Source organism: Apaloderma vittatum, unplaced genomic scaffold (genome assembly GCF_000703405.1).
Source record: "Apaloderma vittatum isolate BGI_N311 unplaced genomic scaffold, ASM70340v1 scaffold8185, whole genome shotgun sequence".
NCBI classification, from domain to species: domain Eukaryota; kingdom Metazoa; phylum Chordata; class Aves; order Trogoniformes; family Trogonidae; genus Apaloderma; species Apaloderma vittatum.
This window is the reverse complement of record NW_009715414.1, coordinates 82,907-104,342: the sequence shown is the minus strand read 5'-3', so window position 1 is coordinate 104,342 and position 21,436 is coordinate 82,907. Positions and strand designations below refer to the sequence as shown.

General features: G+C 41.9%; 1 protein-coding gene across 1 annotated transcript in view; it reads right to left on the bottom strand.

The window, feature by feature from the left end:
- EVL (Enah/Vasp-like) overlaps nt 1–21,436 on the bottom strand; it is a 127,683-nt gene that overhangs the window by 48,476 nt on the left and 57,771 nt on the right. The window contains exon 3 of the mRNA XM_009869131.1: nt 18,755–18,932. Coding sequence (XP_009867433.1) covers nt 18,755–18,932 — 178 coding nt within the window. The remainder of the gene's footprint in view (nt 1–18,754; nt 18,933–21,436) is intronic.

The window sequence follows — 21,436 nt, the reverse complement described above, 5'->3', positions numbered from 1 at the left end:
GGAGAGCGGCCCCAGGACTGAGAAAAAGAGCCCATGGGCTCTGATTGATGAAGTGTGTTGGGGTGGATGGCTCTGTCCTATGCTTGGAGGAGAGGTCTGATGCCTACAAAGTAGCACTTGCACCTGGCATTTGGCAGCTCAGTGCACTCAGTTAGCTCTGGCACAGGCTGTGTGGAGTAGTCCTGGAAGGTCCATCATTCAAAGTGTTCGAGGTCATGCTGGATGGGGCTTTGCACAACCTGAACTAGTGACAGATTATAGAATCATAGAATCATTTAGGTTGGAAAAGACCCTTAAGACCATCAAGTCCAACCATTAAATCATGTCCCGGAAGCCCCACGTCTACATGTCTTTTAAATACCTCTAGGGATGGTGACTCAATCACTTCCCGGAGCAGCCTGTTCCAATGTTTGATGTCCCTGCCCTGGGCAGAGGGGCTGGACTAGATGATCTTCAAAGGTCCCTTCTCACCAAACCATTCTATGATTCCATGGTTAAAACTGGTGTATGTGCATTGGTATATTGGGTTGGTGTACCTGCACGGTGCTGGAGTGACAGCCCTGTTGGCTCATACCACCCCCGACCTGCTCTGCCCAGAGTCAGGAAGGCTGCTCTGGTGGCTCCCAGCCCCTCACCAAGTCTCGTAAGCCACACTGTGAGAGAGATATCTCTGCCAAGGCACTGTCACACAGTTTAGTGTGGTGAGGTGCAGCATGGGAATGTGGATCCACACCAACTGCTGCCTGAGTCATAAGACATGAAGCACCATTCCCCGAGGGGACCGCTAACATTAAGGATATGCATCCCTGCTTTGTCTTACCAATTGTAAACCTTATTCCCTACCGAGTTAGAATGACCTTTAATATTTTTTGAAACAAAAATCTGCATGAACACAGTGAATTATTCGTATATACAATGTGATATCTATTTTTATACTCGTTTAAAATACAAAAGTATATTAATGTATGGGAGTGGGCACTTTCACTGCAATTCAGTGTGGAAATCCATCAGAAAAGCTTGTAACTCTCATAACTGCTATCCATGCTTAATGCACATGGGGAACGGCAGAGGATCTTAATCTGACATGTAAATGAATATAAATCCTTAAATAATACTCCCTCTACATAGTTGCCACTGGAAATGTGCCCTCATTTTTACTCCCCCAAAATAAAGATTTGTTCTGACAAGGCAAAGCCCTGCCAATGACTTCTGAAAGTCAGCTGATGAAAGACAGTCTCATGACAAAGGGCTTCTTTGCTTAATCTCTGCAAGGCATTTCAAGCCCACAAGGTGCAGCTATTAGCTTTCTTTTACAGACAGTTTTGTGCCAAGGACTCCTCCCAGCTATTAGATTGTTTGCCCATATGACTGGTTTTGGGGATTTCATTTTCTTTCCTATGTACTACAAACCACATAGACTGAGTCCTATCAAAATGCACCACCCGATTCCTTGTGGTTCCCGAAGCATCTGCTTTTAGGGGAACTGTATCTGTTGTGAAAAACTGCCACCTCAAAACACCAGAGCTTCATTTTTTAGATGCTGTGCACAAAGAAGCCAGCTCAGGTGCTATGCTTCACCCTGTCAACAGGTCAAATTTAGAGTTTGCTTCTTTTTTAAAAAAAGTAAGAGAGAACATGAACAGAACACTCAAGCAAAAGCACTGCGAGATCATTCTACTACCGACAGGGAGAAAAAAGATTGATTTAAATTTGCTCAGGCCAACTGCCTCTGTTGACAAACCCATCACAGAACACAAACCTTGAAACATTTTGGTCATGATGGCAGAAACCCTAGAGATTACAGTTATCCTTAAGCACTCTCATATTAATAGGAATTGTGTTAGAGGAAAAACACACTCCAGCTGAATAAATGAAAGAAACAAAGATTTAACTGTAACTTCTGTATCACTGAGCTCAGTGAGAAGACTGAAATGTGATGAGGAAAGCCCAGGAAAAAACATTTCAAAATCTCTAACCGAAGTCAAACTTGGAAAATCAAAGGTACCTAAGCATGCAAGAACAGAAGCATGCAGGAACGGAAAGCATGCAGGAACAGAAAACAGAGGCATCGTGATCCCTTTCGCAGTGCTGCACAACAAGGAAAATGAACCCCATAAATCAGCTGATTAGCACAACCATTTATAAGGAATGCAGGGGAAAACAATGCAAGTGGCCCCAGAAATAATGGCTAAAAGTGATGCATTTGTGTCTGTGCTGCACCCAGAAATAGGGTGGCCAGAAGCAGGGACAGCCCTGGGTGGTCACACGTGGGCTCAGCCGGGAGACAGTGGCAAAGGTTGCTGGTTTCCACAGCTTTCTATTCTTTGCCTCTACATTCCTTCTGATTTTACATATACGGTTCCTTAATTTTATATTAGCAAATACTGCAGGTTTTGTCTCAAAACCACCAATGTAAAAAGGACACTTTCAGAATCATTCCATATTATAAAAAAAGCCAAACACCATACTATATCTGTTTCTCATGTAATATGAGAAAATACTGGTTTATGTAGTGCGAAAGTCGACAATATGTTTTGCAGTTTTGTTTAAATAGCTACTGTTCTCACATTAACCATAAATTAATGTTAACGCTAAAAATAACCCGTAATAAAATAAATGTGAAATCCAGTAATTCAAGATGATGCTTACTAGAAATAATTACTGCCTTCTAGTATGGCAGCAAAAAGAATTTCAAGGTAAAATTCTGTGGTTTAATTAAAAAATTTAATTGAAAGAAAATTTGCGAATTTGCACAGAAATGCATGGGGGTTTGATTCTGAATAAAAGATAAGGGATAGCATCTTGTGGGAAACGGATTTCTATCTAACAATACAAAAGGCTGAGAGTATAAAGGAAGATTTAAAAATATCACAATGTTTCATTTCAGCTTATCAAACAATTTTGCAATCTACCTTGAATTCAAGCTTTAAAATGGAAACACAAAAGACTGTTTAGCTTGAATTTCTCTTTACTTTGAATTGGAAAGCTGGGATTTTGTTATTGCCTTCAGGATAACTTAATATGGTATTTTACGTTACATGCATTTGGAAAAAAAAAAGTGAAACGAAAGATAATTTAAACTGAAAAATTTAAACTGATAATTTAAACTTCACCTTCTCAGGAAGGTCAAAAGTTCCATTTTGATTTTACTAAAATAAAACGTACAATCAGATGCAATGTATTTCTGGGGAAAAATTTTGATTTCCATTAAAGGAGCCTTGAAAACCTTTCAAAACATTTTCCTCAGCATTGATGAAATGCTGACTTAAGCACCCATCTCATGCCTGGCACAGACCTCACAGTGAGTTCCCCCGGCTTGATAAGCCTCAAGAATGCTCCAGAAGAAACACACAGTTTGTTTGTTGCTGTGTCTATAGTTTAACTTCAGAAGTTGAAGAAAAACTAGAATGAATACAAGCTGTGGCCGTGAAATGTGTGAGAAAACCTGCCTATAAAACTGATGTTGGGGCAGCACCTGCACACTCAGCCCCTGCTGATACACCCAACAGGATGATGGTGACCTTTAAAGCAGGACCGAGGACGCGTCTCTGCACTGTTGAGGTTTCTGCAATGGTTTCTCAAGGTATCACTGTAAAAATAGCCTGCCTGTGTATGAAGGCTTGTTGACCAAACCCCTCGCCCCCAGCTTGAACAGCTCAATCCAGCGGCCGGCCATCTGCCTACAACTTTCTGCACCATTTGCAGTGTCAGGGAAAACATTATTTAAAAAGTATGGTGGTGTTGAAAGATCTAACTGCAAAATAATGTGATCTAAGGCAAGAAATACGTAAAGCATGACCCTGGTTGGGCAATTGCTGGATGTGCTGGTAAACTGACAAGTAGAAAGAAGGCAGTTGTGGGGTGAACTCTCAAGCTGATGAGATAATGAAAAGCCACCCAGGGGCAATCTCATCTGTAAGAAAATCTTTGCAATAACAGGCAAAACATGCCGTTACTCTGGGCATACAGGAATGTTACAGCAGAGAGCAAAAAAAAAGGAATCAAATGCCAGCTTGCCTAAACAGCAATATATCTACGTTTATTGTTCAAGCTTTAGCCCTGAAGTCTAAATATTAAATTTAGAGTGATCGGAAAGGTCAGAGAGATGGGGAATGAAATGATCAACAGAAAGCACAAGGCATGCTTCCCCTTGGAACCTCGCATTTGTCAACCCTTTTCAAACCCTTCGTCCTTTCACAAGCTAGGAGTAAATTCCTCATTTATCTCAAAGAGTCAGTAGTTCTGCTGTTGACTCTGTGGGGATTAGGCTTTCTCCCAGTGCCTCCAGCCTCCACTGCAGATCCAAAAACCTGCCCACACACTTCGGCCTCAGGTCTCCAGAGTACTGTGGGGTACAGCTCACATGCTGCCGCTGCTATTTGGCTCCCTCCCCTCCACGCACCCCTCCACCCCCGCTCAGAGGTGTCCCTCCTATGGCCTTGTGCATGCTAACTCTTGCCAGCCTTTGCATTAGGTGTGCCACCCTTGTTAGTCATTAGCAGCACTTAGTGATTTGGCAGGCTCTGGAGGACATTGAAAGGCTTGTTTCTTTTTGTCCAAATTCACTCAGCCTTGCTGTTTTGCTGATTCAAAGTGTTTTCCTTTGCATTTAGCAAGGATCCTGTGAGATTTGCTGGCAAAGCATCTTGAGAAGTGAAATTGAAATGTCTGTATTTGCAAATGATGCAGAAGAACCTAAGCATTCACATCCAAATCTGCAGAGTCATTTTTACTGTGGTATGCCAAAATAAAGATTTAAAACAAATATCCTTTAAACTAAAATGCCTTGAAACTGAACACCCATTGAATTTCAGGAATGTCATGTTCAGATAGGTTTCTGAAAATATCCAGCCATCTGAATGTACTCCTGCTCCTGTCCACAAAGCACCAGACTGGCCACGAGTACCTGCAGTCGTGCTGCTTGCTCTACCACACTGCAGGAAACACACCACTCATCACAAGTACGAGCAATGCACATTTAGCAAGTTCAAGCAGTCAAAAGAAGTGATAAACCCAACGACTTGTGACCATGTGCTTATTTTGAAAGGTGTTAAAAAGACCAAGAGACTCCTCAGTCAATGCTGAATAATGTTCTTCCTCATAGCAAACAGCCAAGCAGCATTATTAGAAACACGTATGAACAACGTCAACTGACACGTGTCACCCGCTGCAAAGACACTGTCACACTGTCCATTGACTTTTGTGTTGCAACAGCTGCACCCACAGCACTGAGAGCAGCCACACTGCCAGCTACGTGTGTGTTTAAGCCTACTCCTTCCCCAAAGTGATAGCTCTGGGCACTGTATCCTGGGAAGTTTATTACCGGGTTTCACCTCTTGTAGTAGAGTCTAAACTTATCATCGGATGTCTATGACGACAGAAGACAAAAGTTTGAGCAGACCTGGAGCAAGATCTCTGCCTGCATTGCACAGGAACAAGGGATTTGGAAAGCTTACCATAGCTAGCTGTGGGGATTCAGGCACTACGGAAAATACCAACAATACTCTCTAATGTCCACATGGCTGACTCCTCCTCACCTCACCCATTCCTACCCTTCACGTTCTTTCAAAAGGAACAAGATTAGGATGTCAGATCAGGAGGTCCTGCTCTTCTCCCAGTTCTCCCAGTGTATGTCTAGATGTCAAACCTTTTGAAGGCAAGTTTCTCAGCATAGTCAATGTACATATTGTCAGTTCAAACACGAATATAACAACAGATTTATCCCTAACAATATTTTTAGTCACAATAATACATTGCATTCCTTGCAGAAAGACATTTACATTTACATGGATATGCTTAGACAACATTAAACAAGAGGAGACTTGCAGATGACAAATTATACCTCATTGCCACCTGCTACAAATAACTGATTCTAAAATTTCTGCTTTGCAAAACACATTGACATTGTCTCCCTTGCATGGTCTCCTGGTCAGTACTTTAGAAGCCCACAGCCTCCACATGCAAAGCAATTTTACAACTGTGCCATCTAACTCTTGCAGTTGATAGTGGGGGCATGTTTTTGGAAAGCACCTCCAAATGAGCTGCCTCTCAACTTCCCCACAGCAGCATTCTGGCAGTTTGCAGAACATCACTAGAAACTGAGAAGAAGGAATTTCGTAATTCCCTTGGCTCCTTCTCATATCCTCTGAGTCTTGCATAAGATCAGAATAAAAAGAACTTCCATACATTGAATTATGCGTGGGCTTAAGAGCAAAATATAATCATGTTCCCTTAGTAAAAGCACAACATATTCACTGATTAGGTATTAAAATGCAATCCTCTGTTTATCTGTGGCCTGGATGATTGTGGTACATCAGGCTTCTGTAATCATTGGCTTCAAATTCACAGTTCTCCTACAGAGTTGAAACAGAACTTACCTTTCCCATAATCTGGTACCTATTTTTGCAAAGTATAAAATTTGGTTAATTATACTGGTGGAATAGGATATCGTTAGTGGCATCCTTCATGGATGCCTCGGTCAGTGCGTATTTCCCTCTCTCACCAGACATTTGGCTTAGGAGCACTGGTGGATGAGGGCACTCAGTGCTTACCTGCAGACCAGGGAGAATCACCTTTGGAGTTTGTCATTGCTTAAGCTAAGAAATGATGATAGTACATATTCTTGTCTATAGCGGGAGACAGCCATAAGAAAGGAAGACTTAGAAAGGATGCAAGAGGACAGCCCTGGAGATTGGAGAGAAAAACGGAGTAGGCACAGCAAGAGGCTAAGCCTGCAGTTACAGTCACTGCAGCACACCGCGTCCAAGTCTCCCTCAGCAGGTATCAGTCCTACTGACTATGAAATATCAGCTCTCTGGCCCATGTATAATGACTAGGCTAGTCAACATCCTCTCAGAGGATTCATAAATACTTGGCTAAACCACAGTGGTACCTGCAGGAGACACATGGAAGTATTGAGCATGTACTTGTGCCAGCAAAGACAATGCTGCTGGAGGGCCATCAGCCTTGGAACACCTCCAACCAGAATTGAGATAAAAGGGACCAGTCCTGACTTTCTTGGGCACCAAACTGTCACCTCAATGAGGTGCTGAGGAAATTAAGAAGAGCATAAGATGGATCTCTTATGGAAGATTTGGTCAGTTTCGAAAAATTTGGCTCATTTAAGCACTTGATTCTCTCCCTTAGCATAGGGGACAGGTTTGCAGCAAAATAGAACAAAACCAGTGCAGTAAGATACTACTGTTATCTTACTTCCATTTAGGGAATGAAATAGGCTTACACTGTTGTACCTGCAGGTTCTGCCTCTAACACTATGCTGTGTTCCACAGACAAAGACACATGCTCTGTTTTTCAGGTGCTGAGGGATGCCCTGGAAACCAGCAGTGGAGGAAACGGAATTAAAATTAATGTTTTCTGTAGAGCCCTCCAGAATACTAATCAAGACCAACAGATAAAGCAATCCATGCAAATCAGATTGACGGTGATTGCTTTGCAGGGTTTGGTTTTTTTATCAGTAGAATTGGAGCAGATTTTTAAATGCACCTTCAAGACCTGAGTCACGCTGCCTTCTCCTCAGCTGTGCAGCTGAGCACGTACAAGTGCAAAGGCTAGGCTCTTCGTCAACCAAAATCACCTATTAGCAGATTACTTCCTTTCTGCACTCCAGGACAACCTGTGATTGTTCCATTTTATCACAGTTGCAGTTAGCTCCCCGCTGTGCCACAGGGACTGTGCAGCTTGCCCAGCCACTGGCCAGCAGCACAGCGCCGTGTCCATCACCTTCAGGTGAGCTGTCCTCGCTCTGTGGAGCGGAAAGTAAATAATTACTGTAGACTAGATGCCTAGCGTTTACATGGCTGAAGCTCAGTTAAATGAATCCCACTTTCAGCCATGTTGCTTCATTAGGATTAACTGGAGGAATTACAACAGTCGTTGCCGTAAGGGTCTGAGACTCTGCTTGCAGAATGCCACAAAACCTAGAGCTTTCGGGTCCCCGACTTGGTGGTGAAAAATAAGATGCTGGATGACCGCACAGAGTCATCTAAGAAGGCAATTAATAGACTTTGTGTGAGCTCCCCAGGGATTACCAGCCAGCAGCAGAAGCTGCTCTAGATGCTTTGCTGTCAGCTGCATATGGCGACGCGCTCAGCGGCTGGAATTAAACACCAGACTTTCCCCTCAACCGAGTCACCAGAGAGGGCTGCAGAGCTGTGCCTTCCCTGCTCAGCTGCACCGTCCCTACTCAGCTCTCTGCTCCTAAATGCCACAACCTTTTTAGTGAATGTTTTTCACACAATCAACTATGGCACATAATGAAAGCACCGTTACACACTATCGATTTTAATTTGATTACATATGAAAAATCCCCTCAGCTCAGCAACTTATTCTTGCCTTCTATCTAGGTATGTGTGAACTTCTTCCCGAGTTCACTTCTGGTATAAAAGAAAAAACAAGATTTGCATATACAAAGACTATATGTTTGCAGAGCTCAGGCAGTTGGAGAAATGATAATCTGATGTGCACTGCTCATGTGAGCACACACATGAGTCACACAACACACATGTATCCCTGTGAGTTCTTATTAATTGTCCCAGGGAAATCCATGGAGCATCACTAAAAATACAATTTATGTGTTAGTTTCCATGTCCTTAATCTGTTATTACTAAACTAGAGGTTTAACTATTATTGTAGTTATTACTAAATTACAATATAATTAGAAATAATATGTTAACTAGAAAGTTTGGGAGAGTCATAGCAAAACTGTCATGAATCAGAGAAGGATTCTTAGCAATAATCCTTTATAGTCAGTGACATTAAAAAAAAAGGAAAAATAGGCTGAATTTTGCCTAGAGGCGCCTGGCAGAGACACCTAAAATACATAACCCATTGTCCCAGGAGCATCTCTTACTGTTCCTTGACCACAGCCCAGCTCAGGTACAAAATCCTGTACTGCAGATGCCTACGTTTCTACTCCCGATAACAAGAGGATCACAGTCACATAATTATTGCTTATTGGATCACAGCTAGGGGACTGTATGAAATACTGTGTAGAGACAAACTATTATAAGGTCTGGCTTAACAGTCTACTAAATAAAAAAAAGAAAAAGTTTCTTGCCAGCTCAACAACTAATAACCAAAACCTATCTTAATCCTTACACATTTGTGTATGTCATCTCAAGTTAACCAATGATACAAAATAACTATTATCCAACAATTAGCAAAAGGCACCCATGAAGAATATAAAGTACGTAATTGGGGGCTGGAGGCGAACTCTGGAGTTAGACACTATCAGACAGCATCATTTCTGTAAGATGATCCAAAATGAATACAACAGGTTTTCCTGTGTTAAGTATACTCAGATACTTATTAATGCTGCAGAAAGCTGGAGCTGTGACTTTCTGTGCAATCTCTCGGAAGTTTCTGCAATTTACTTTTTCCAGAAATAAGCAATCTGGTTTGGCTGACTCAGGTTAGGAGTTCCTATCAGTAGTTATGACTCTGCAAATCTGGATCTGTGTAACTACCATCACAGCACAATTCCGGGTCATATTTTCTTCTAAGAATGAAGGCATCCTGTACAGCATTTAAAATAGTTTATTTATTTTCAATATTCTTTCCTCTCTTCTAGTGAGAAAAAAATCACAGAACGTTCCACTTACCCGATGACATTATATATTATGAACTATACCAATATTTGGCTTTAAAAATAGTGTGAATCAATCTGAAAAGTGGGGTGAGATATCACTGCATGCACAGATCCAAACAGCATTGTTCTGTGTGGAATTACAGCATCTCTGACTTATGCAGGTTCTGAAAAGGAAGTCAAACTGCCTTAAAAAAAGCAATTTTTCTGACACAAGTGACACAAGTCTGCATGTTATTTTGCAGACTACCCCAGGACACCAAATACCAAAGCACTTTAAGAATGGCAGAAAATTAACAGCAAACTGAAAGGTTTGTCAAAAACATCAAATCTTTTCTGAAAAACTATTTCTCTTTCACTGAAAGAAACAGATGACCAACTAACAAAAAAAGACATCCCTGAAAGTATTACTGTTGAGCAAAACAAAATGCACTGAGACTCAACATGCCAGAGTACGGCATTGGAAAAGGTAAAGAGAAAAATACTGTTCTCAATACAAAAAGCCATTGGTTGTCCATAGGCTTCAGATTTTTGAAGAGTAGTGACCTCCAAGCTCAGGCTTCTGCAAGATGTAAAAAGGCAGATGGGGCTGTAAGCCCTCCCCTTTGGTCATTGCAGAGCAGAACCCACCACCACCCACCCCAGGAGGTGTGCCCGCAGGGTGCTGGCAGGGCACTGCTGGCAGCAGGTACCCCTTCTCCTGCCATGTCCCCAGGGACGGGGGAGGAAGAAGAGGAGGGAGAGCGACACGGAGCTGCTTCTGAGTGGCGGCATCTCCTGGGGCAAGGCAGCTTTCACACTTCTCTGGCTCGAGCCTGAGCTCCACTCACAGCTGCATCTTGTCAGGGGATACATATGTATAGTCTAGACTAACCTCCAAAAAGGAGCCTACGCCAGATGAAGAGGTATATTCAGCGAGCAAACACCCTATAAATGGTGTCCAAATGAATAATGGCCAAAATCTGGCCTACACTGCTTGCACATAAATTATTGGACCTCTTAACTTGTAATGATTACTATTTTATTTTTCTAATATATTCTTCTGCCACTTATTGTAGTCTAGTGAAAAAGACACATTGCTTCTCCTACCACTGATCTCCAGGAACTTTGCCAGTTTGCAGCAGTTTCAGAAAAACAAGGGTTTGAGAGCAATAGTACTAGGGAATCTCTCTGGTACAGGTCTTCGCTCTCAACATACACGTCTCTCTCTTAAATCTCTCAACAATTTTCTCCCCACACAGTTTCCTTCCTGAAGTGGTTTTCATTTAGCACAGAAGAATTCGACATAGCAAAAAAACATCAGTGAGAGAGTCAAGAGCCGTTAGATTTGTTATGCTCTTCAAAGAACAGAGGCACCTTTTGTTGTTCTAGACGTGCGACAGCAGCTCCGGCGTTGCTGCTGCTCTAAGCAGGGCTATAATAGAGTCCTGCAGAAAAGTGGCTGAGTACAAGCAACATGCCATGGGTTTTATTAGCATAACACTGGGAGAGCATTTCACTGCTCTGGAAAACTTTTTGCCATGGATCCCTACCATCTGGGGGATTGAAAAACTAAGTAAAAAAAAAATGATGCCTACTTCTATAGAGCAGAATAATTAAACAACGGTTTGATACTTCCTGACAGATGAATAACAGCAATGATATTTACAGTTCTTAAGACTGAAAGGAGTCTGTAATCCCAGTTTACCTATTCATGAGTGAAGCAATTCACCTCCTGTGCTCCAGTCAGCTGGAGCCAAAATAATACGGAAGATTAACCAGTTTTACTCATTGCTTCTTCTAGCCAGGCCAATTTCTTCCAGTTCTGTTTTTAAACATGTTTCTCTGAGTGTGAACTCTTAGAAATGTCATATATCCAGTTTAACCTCAGGTTAGAGGTTAATAGAAATGTCATATAAGCCAGGTTAACCTTAGAAGAGGACACCTGAGTAGTTTGGAAACTTGCGAGGAAAGTGCCCGTAATTCCAGGTGTTGGTTGTTTTGGAAACATGGGCAGCGGGACTGTCATCTCCTTCAGCACATTAAGAAAGAGCCTTGGGAGCAAGAGACAGCAAGTGCTACTACAGCCTGAGCTGATGTCATTTAGCTGCCCTCCAAGGGTTGGGCAGTGGTGAGACCCGCTGAACACACAGTGAGGCACCGGCTGGGGAGAAGCTCTCACTGAGTGCACAAGAAAATAGCCTGTCACCTGGTTTACTGGGTAACAGCTTATCCCTGCCCAGCTTGCAAAAGAAGGAATTTATTCATATAGTAAGAAATACACTGAAAGAATTTTTCTGGAACAGTTCCAGTGATAAAGCAATGCAACAGACGAAAGGAAAAAGCTCATCATCTTACTTGAATTTTCCCTCCCTCTTCATTGACTTACAAAGCACAGCAAGTTAGATCAGAAACCGCCCTACCTGCAGAGTATTTCAGAATGACTTAAGTTTATATTGAAACTGGAGTAGGCATGAGACTGGAAAAATTGGGAAATATATTTCTCTAAACTTTTCTCTGGTGCTTTTGGAAGATGGCACTCAGGAAAGATTTACTCCCCCAGGAAAGCTTTATTTTTAAAGGAGCAAAAGCTTTTTCTATTTATAACATGCACCAAATTAACCATTGCCTGTGGGTTGCTATGTTGGCTAGCACTAGGTGTCTGACCACATGGATCATGTTTACACTAGTGAGTTTAAAAGTTTGTTAGTTGCAAGTTCTCTAAGCCTACATTATAAATAGGAACAACCTCTGGGGTGATTCGGTTAAAAGACCTGCAGCAGAACGGCATGCTTATGGTCCTGCAATGCCTACACAAGATCATGCGAGTTTGTTAAGAATTTAAAGTTATTAGCACACATAAAAGTATAACGTGCACAGAATATACCATCTTAGTGGTTTATAATCTGCACCAGCACACCTGATAGCGTGGGGAACAAGTCCACAGGGCTGCACGCGAGGTGCCTCATGTGGGGCACGGATCTCTTTATGCCAGCACAGTTTTGGAGCCAGCTGGCTGCAAGTGGGCATTGTGTTCTGTGGTGGGTCTCCTCCATTATTGATGAGTTATTTTATGTATTATGCAGTACTGTAATGAAGATGCAGTCCTTTGTCTTCCCACACTGTGTCCTCGGTGGTGCTGGGAAGTCTTGGGGCAATATTATCAAATAAAACAGTCACTGCATTGTAGAAGATGAATGCAGCAGACTGACTTTCCCAGCAGTTACACTTCAGTGCCATTGAAACATCAAGAGATGCGGGACTAGCTGGAAAAATTCTAACAAAAAAAATGAACTGAATAAAATTCTATAAAAAATAATAATTGCGTAGACTTTCATCTGAAATCCAGTACACCATAATCTTCATGCACATCCTGCTCTGGCAGAAACCTTGCAAATACTTAGGGCACCTAACTAGGAGAGAGAATGTATGCTATATGCTGCCAAGTTATCTGCTGTTTGATGAATCAATGCTTCATTTTCTATTTTTCCCTGTATTTTGGAAGGCTCAAAGTGCTTTCCAAGGAATGACCTTCCAGCAATATGGAAATGCAGTCACTTCTAGATGAGGATAAGAGCAGAATGACTGAAGGAATGAAAAAAGATCTCAAACTCCTAAGAACTTAATCAAAGTCAACTCATGGGAAAAGGGGCTCAAAAAATACATGTTGAATAATCCACAGTGGTGGAAAAGAAAAGCCAGCAGGTCTGTTAATCAGAAAGAGTAAGGAACAGCTCTTCTGAATGCCAAAACATCCTCCCTGGAGAGTCAAAGCTGGGTCTCTGAAGCTCTGTCTCAGAAGGCACGGGGCTCAACTCTGCACCCTTTGCGACTCGCTCGTCTGTATCGTGTTTTGCAAGCCACTCCTACTCAGAACATGGGATCATTATTCATTTTCTTCAAACCTTTCCCTTACTATTTCACACTTCCCTCCAACTTCTTCCTTCAGATAAGGTCAGATAAGGCAGGTGACCTCTTTAACTATGACTATCTCTACAACACAGCTCTCTGCATAAGGTTTTCCAGCACGTGGTATTTACATTTAGAAATTAGATTTTCTCGCATTGTAAGTCAGTAATAACTACCCAAATGCCCAGGGCAAACACATCAAAAGAAAAGCAAAAGTCCGTAAGATGTTATATTAACTATGTCACAGGCAGCATTTATCATTAGGCTGCATAGGTCAGACTCTCAATTCTTCTCCAGGAGGTACCAAGTCTTTAAGCCATGGAAGGCCAAGATGCCCTCAGAGGTCGTCAAGCCAAGCCACAAAGCCAAGCTGCTGCCTCCTCCTGTGGTATGGAAACATGTGGGTGCTGTCAGGGATGACCAGGGAGGCAAGGACAGGGTATGAAGTGAATAAATACAGAAGGAAAGAAATTAAGCCATTCCTTTGCCCATTCCCAGTGATTTGGGGAGCAAGAAAGGAGATAAACAGTCTCATTCCCTCTCTCAGGGAAGGGTAACCAGGGAAGGTAACCGTTAAGCCCTGCAGGAAGAGTTACCTTCACCAGAGGCACCACGAGCTTTCTGACAAAATTATGCCAGGAAAGAACTAGCCCATTTCAGTTTACTGATATCCTCATCTTATATCCTGCCCCAATAATCGTGCCGTGTTGCCACCGGTCATTGCATTTGTTAAATCTGAGAGGATGTAAGCCCTGAAGAACATGAACTTTGTCTGTATGTCAAATGCGGGTAGGATTCGTGCAAAATGCTTTTCCTGCAGTATCCCTGGGCAAGAAAGTGTGATGCTCTGTCCCCAGTGACACCTGGCTATAGGTGACAAGGTAAGCTGGTGACACTCCTTGCATCAGGTAACTTATGCCAGCAAAAGATCTGGCTTCACAAAGTGGACACTCATGAAAGAGAAAAAATTTAATGGGCAGTCATTTATCATACTAATGGTCTTACTAAATGACACCATTAAAGAACGGTAAGTACAAGATTGGTAATGAGGAAGTCAATGTTATCATTTGCTCTCATTTTGCAGGCTGGCTCAGGACCAGCTCTCAAGTTTTTGTTGTAAAGCAAAACAGACTAAAGAGATGTATAAGGAAATCAAAGTAATTAGGCATATAAACAAGCCGGCAGGTAAACAATTGTCATTCAGTGAGGCAACTGCCAGCTTCTAAAGGAAGGATGGTAAATATTTGTATTACTACTTTCTTTTTAGTCCTATTTTATCTCGTTTCGGATTACTCCTAAGATGATCGTTAGCACCCTTACAAAGCACAGGGCTGAGCTGCATATGTGTGCAGCTCCTACACTGCAAGGCTTGCTCTACCCATGGGTAAGAGTATGAGTTCATCCACTGCTGAAATAAGACAAGACAGCAAGTTTAGGCTATGCCTTTTCTCTCAACTTACCCAAATTTTAGGATGTCAGACTCCTTCACCAGGGATCCTTCACCAGGGATGACCTTGACGTGAAATTCCAGTTCACATAGGCTGGATGTAGGATCTGATTCAGCCCATTTAACCTCAGGCATTTAACAAAGCACCCAGTTTAGCTCTCACTAGTGCTCCACATTATCAGCACAGAGAGATCAGCCACTGCAGTGAATGATCTTGGGTATCATAGTCTCTCTTGTGAAGAATCATAGAATCATAGAATGGCTTAGGCTGGAAGGGACCTTAGAGATCATCTAATCCCACGTCCCTGTGATGGGCAGGGATACCTCTCAACTAGATCAGGCTACTCAAGGCTCCGTCCAACTTGGCCTTGAACACCTCCAGGGAGGGGGCAGCCACAACATCTCTGGGCAATTTATTCCAAAGTCTTGCCGCCCTCATTCTGACAAATTTCTTCCTAAGGTCCAATCTAAATCTATTCTCCTTCAACTTAAACCCATTTCCCCTTGTCCCATCGCTGGACACTCTTGTAAAAAGTCCCTCCCCAGTCTTTCTGTAGGTTCCCTTCAGGTATTGGAAGGCAGCTATTAGGTCCCCCCAAAGTCTTCTCTTTTTCAGACTGAACAGTCTCAGTTCCCGCAGCCTGTCCTCATAGCAGAGGTGCTCCAGCCCCTGGATCATCCTTGTGGCCTCCTCTGAACACGCTCCAACAGATCCACGTCCCTCTTATGGTGGGGGCACCAAAACTGCACGCAGTATTCGAGGTGGGGTCTCAAAAGAGCAGCAGGACTACAGCAATTCTTAGCACTCATTCACAACTGTATATTCATTTGAAGTCACTCAATTAATTAGAAAATCATCACTGCCTAAAAATTATTTCCAAATCCCCCGAAACCAGACTGCTATCATTTATTTTAAACTAGCTCAGTTTAAGGCACCATTCAAAAACCTACATAATGGCTTTGCAACTAAGATTGGTTATTTTCCCAAATGTTACAGTACCCTGACTCCACATCTGCTGAAGATAAGAAGCCATCTTGGATTTTCTGCTGTAGTCTACCATGATTAATTTTAGTCTATGCTATGCAAGTGGGCGGTAGAATGAAAGGAGAAGCAGTGATGGAAGCCAGAATTTGTATCCAACTATGGGAAAAATTAGCAGTACCTAAATACAATAATGTCTCAGCAGGGAATACATGAAACAAGTAAATGCTAGAAATAGCATATCCCAAGAAGTGCACGTAGCATATCTCAAACCACAGAGCTAGGAGGTAGATAAAGTATTCTGCACTATGAACATGCCAGAGGAACCTCTGTTTAGCTCTCTGGTTTCAGTTGAGGATTTTGTTAGTGCGTGAGCAGTTTCGTGTGTATAAATGCATCCTTAAAGCTGTCATCTGTCTGCATAAGCACATGAGCAACTTTAATACATGAATGCGTAAATATAATAAATACATTTTTTTCCTAATGATTTTTCTGTATGAAAAAGCAAACCCTAACACAACATGCGGGCAGCAGAATGGATGGAGTAGGCAGGCAGTGGCTGTGCCTGAGAAGATATATGGTTAGTGTGTCGGTGTGAAATCCTATTTGCATTAATTCACGGCCACAAAAGCTTATGCACTATATGAGCCCAGAAGCGCAGATCTGAAAAAACTCCGTATACCTTATATCCATTACGTACTTTTGCCGTGAACTCGCATATCGTGGTGATTGCAATAACTTGAAAACTTAGAAGGACATAAAAGTCCTCAACATAATCTATTAACAATTTGTAGCTATTACAATTTTAAAGAGAAATATTTATAGAAATAAATTTCGTAACAGATTTTGATAAAAATGAGTATTTGGGGAATTTGTTTCATAGATTTAGAGTTTTTTTAAAAATTCAAAAATGCTAAAATTTCTTTTAACCCAAATTTCAGTTTTTGACAAGCTTAACTGTAAGGAATGGGACAATTGGCAAGCTTTGAAACTTTTAACGCTTTATGTATGAGAGAAAATGGGTTGTTGCAGACTGAATATTTACCAGATTTTTTTTTTTCCCTAGAAAAGAAACTAGGAATTTTTTTCATCTGTGACCCAATTCATGTCTGTCCATGTGACAACTACAAACTTTAAATGAAAGCTCTTCGGCATGGGCTGGATCTTATGTTTGTAAAACATCTGACACACTTTGGTGTGCTAAGCAAATGAATAAAAGAATACCCCCAAAATGCAAATTATTATTTGCTATATATTCATAAACTTCTCAGAAATCTAATAGGCTTTTCAAGCACTCAAAAATACTTTCTTTAAAATACCTGTTTTCCTTTGCTAGTAGTAGCTAACATAAAGTATCCACTTTAAGATAGTTTCTTTCATTTTAGCCTAAGAGCAATTAATTCTTATCCTGAAACATGTTTCCACAAGGCACCACCCTGGAACAACCTCAGAATCCTGCAAAAAACCTCACTCCTTTTGACAGGAAGAGACAGATGAGAAAAAAAAAATGCAAACAAACTTAAGGGCTTTTGGAAGAAACACAGATGCAGCATAGACATTAAACCAATCACTACATGAAAACCATAAAGCATCCAAATTTTGGAGTCTCATCTGGTGTTCTAAAAGAATTGAGCACAGATGAGCAGCCCAAAAGCTCTGTACTCTTCAGACTTGCATGAGTTTAGGACTCATAAGTGTCAGCCAGATTTCCTGCTGAAGTCTCCTGCTGTGGCACAACTAGAGCTGAAAAAATTCAGGCTGAAGAAAGCAGGATTCAGTCCTCGATTCTTCTAAATATAGCTTAGAATTTAAGACATTTCTTGATTTTTGATGACTCTCACATCTGTCAGCTTAATAGGATGAATGGAAATAGAAAAAGAAAAAAATAAGAACTTTTATGTTAGAAATACACCTTTAGTAAGAAATACTGTTTTGAAGAAATACTATGTATTGAAGGTTGTCAAGAGATAACCTCTCTCTTGAGAGAGAAAGCTGCTGTGCGTTGTCAGTGAAGACTGCAGTGAAATCTGGATTTAAGCAAGTGGTGTAAACTTCGTCTCACTGTTTTCAAAAGGAAAACGGGGCTGGAAACAAGACATCACAAAAGGATTGCTTTCTGTTCCCAGCCCTGGAGCTGCAGAGAGGACAGAGGCATGTAACTGAGAGCGCTACTTCAACCAGGTACCAGAGCAGAAACTGGTTTCCATTGATAAACCAGGACTTTCATTTTGGGCCTTCATCAAACTACTGCAACAACTAATTCACAGAGCACCAAACTTCACCACGGAATTCAGCTGCAGTCAATATAGTACTTAGAAACAATATCACTCAACAACCAGAGCATAAGCCTTTGCATTTTATGAAATACCCAAAGTGCCACATACTTCTCTTTTTGAAACCCAGCCCACAAGAGACGACGACAGCTGTAGCTGACACCCAACACAGTGCAAACACCAGCTCCGAGTTCTACCTCATAAAATGTTGCTAATTTTACTCTAGCTTTTGTTTATTTAAAGACATATTCTACCATCTTACATGTACCACACTGCATACACAGGCCCACGTAAATCAGTGGGGCTACCTGACTGCTGAGGCATTTCCAGATAACTATTGATTTCTTACCCTGAGTTAAGGCACCATGGTGAAGGAAAGAGTATAAAACCCAGACAATTCATACTATAGCAAATACTGATCTAAAGGCTGTCTAACAGAGACCAAGTGTTTTTATTATAACCTGTTTCATATGGCATACCATCCAAGAAAACTAGGTGATCGATAACAATCATTACAAAATGTTGCAGATTGATAAAGAGCGTAGTGGCTCCTAATTTACCTCCATCTTGTGAGTTCATGATATTCAGAGCAAACAGCATTGCATTGGAGAACGTGGTAGCCTCTTCTTTGCTGGCAAAATTCAAGCCATAGACCTGTCGTGCATCGCGCCATTGATGAAAGGTAGGTGTTGCTTGATTGTACTTCAGTCCTTTCACAATTGAGTAATTAATCACTACCTGTAGTTTGAAAGACAGGGGTGAAGATTAAAAATAGTTCTGTTTTCAGTGGGAAAAAAAACCCCAACCCTTTAGTAAAGGTTAATTAAATTGGTAGCTCCTACACGGCTGCATGGTAAGGCAGTGTGTGTTCTGATGACAGAAGACCCACATCTGAGGGTGAGACTTTACAACGGTTCAGTTCAGCCTTGGGGACCTGTGGGCCAGTTTTGCAAAATCTGTTCCCTGCTTGTGTTTTCTGTAGGACCTCCACAGGATCCAGCTGTGCAGATACTGCAGGCAGATGTGAGGAGCCAGGGCCAGCAACTGTTGCCATCTTTTGGGGGATAATCACGCACAGCTGTCAGAAGAAGAGCCAGACAGAGGCCTTGGCACTAACCCTGTCATACAGCAGATGAATGTTTGACTTACGGCACCAGCTCTGCTTTTCTTCTACCGTGCTCCTGACCACCACCAGCTTGTTATGTTGAGAGAGTTTTTTTCTCTAGAATCAGACAAGCAATGACAAAACCAGACAACCAAATATTTCCTTTCCCACATCCTCCTTTGCTGTATGTGCTGTAATTTCCAAGTACGGGGTGACTGCAGCAGAGGGGTGTTTCTCTATGTTTTGATTTAATCTACTAAATATAATGCCCTGATTAGCCTTGGGCAGGCCATGTGGGACACCGAGCTACACATCTGGGATCTGACCAGAAACATTCAATGCTACAAAACGTAAGCTGCTCTAGCTGAAGGTGGAAAGGCAGGAGTGTCTGCTTCACCACTAAGAAGCCAGAAGGACCCACGGCAGAGACAGAACCCTTGAGATACCCATCTCTGGACTGAAAACAGCACCCTGCTGAAACAAAACGCCAACAGAGGGGATCATCATTATTCTCACGAACAGGCACAGTGATATTGAAAACAGAGAAGTAGGAAAACAGGCTCCCTCTTCATCAGCCCACACAGGCTAGGGGCAGAAAGGAAGTTTCTCTCTTAAGAAGAGAAAATTATGGGCAGGGAAAGTCTGAAGTTCATTACTCTAGCAAAACTGATTTTGAATAGTCAAGATTGTCTCCACAAAAGGAGTTATTTTAGCTAGAGTTTTATCAATAGCCAGAACAATCCCACAATTTGTGGTCCTCTGGGAAAGCCAATTAATGGAAATCCTCTATCAAACTAGTTTGTAGGGTTTATCTGTAATGAGGCAGGCTGGACACTGGTGTGCAGGAGTAGGAAGAGGGACCTTGGTGTACACTGTCTGGGAGCTCACTCTTTGTATGAGTCTTACCATCCTGGATGTGGTAGGATGGGATCAACAACTGAAGACAAGGGGACAGAAAGCCAGAAACTATAAACAGTATATGCAGTCTTTATAGCTACAGGTGGATCCCACACACCAGAAAACCTATTGATATTTCTGCAATGCATTTACTCAACTGAGCCAGAATTAAACAGTGACATAGCAGATAGTCTTTGAATACTTGGTCTAGCTTTAGGCATAAGCTATCCTGATGGTTATTGAACATCACATATCTGGTCCAAGTGTTCCTCTGAAACCAATATCATTATTAAGTTTCTATGTAAATGCACTGGGAAGCAATCAGAACTACATGGCTTCTTTTGCTACATTTTCTAAGAGAGGTTCCTGACCTGTGATCCAACGGCAAATGCAGGACAGCCTACGTTTGATACATGGGAACTACAGGGTTGTTCCCCTGAAAATGGGAACTGCCCCTGAAAATGGGAAGCCGCTCACACCAACCAGAACGTCAAGGAAACCACATCGCTCTCATCACAGCAGCGCCATGAACTCACTCTCATAGCTGACAGCTTAGACAGCCTTTTTCTACTGCAAAATGGTGACACTGCCCCCATTCTACCACTGAGCGTTGGGAGAGCCTGTACTGATGTTGCTCACACTCAAGGGGGTCTCTGGAGCATCAAGTAGACTCACACACCTGGGTTACTAACCTAAGAGTTTTAACACATACCAATTTTTAAGTTTTCCAACCACTTCTGAGTAGCTTAACGGAGGCAGGACAGACCCAGTATTTTCAAGGAAATGTTTAGAAAGACTGTGAGTTTCTACTAGACTTTGCAAATTGAGTATTTCTCACCTACTAAAAGAATCTTCCACTTCAAAGGACTTCAAGTCCAAAGAGCATAGACGGTGTAGTGCAGTTGTATAATCAAAGACAGAAATTGTAAAGACCTGTGCCAAAAATTGTTTAACAGAAGTCAGGTACAGTTCAGAATTTGCTTTCCCATAATGTTGACTCAAGCAACTCAGAGAATACCTTCTATTCTGAGGGTTTGATCCCTTCAGTCAAATAAAGACAGATTTGAACGCTGACCTTCATTAATCATCAGGACACCTACCCATGTGTTGCCTTGTGTTCAAACTCAAAACAGAGAGTTTAAAACGGGGAAATGAAATGCAAAATAGCCAGCTTCATTTTATCTCCTTTGGCTAAGGCTTCTAGTAAACAGAAAAAAAAAAAGAGGGTGGGTTCTCCTGC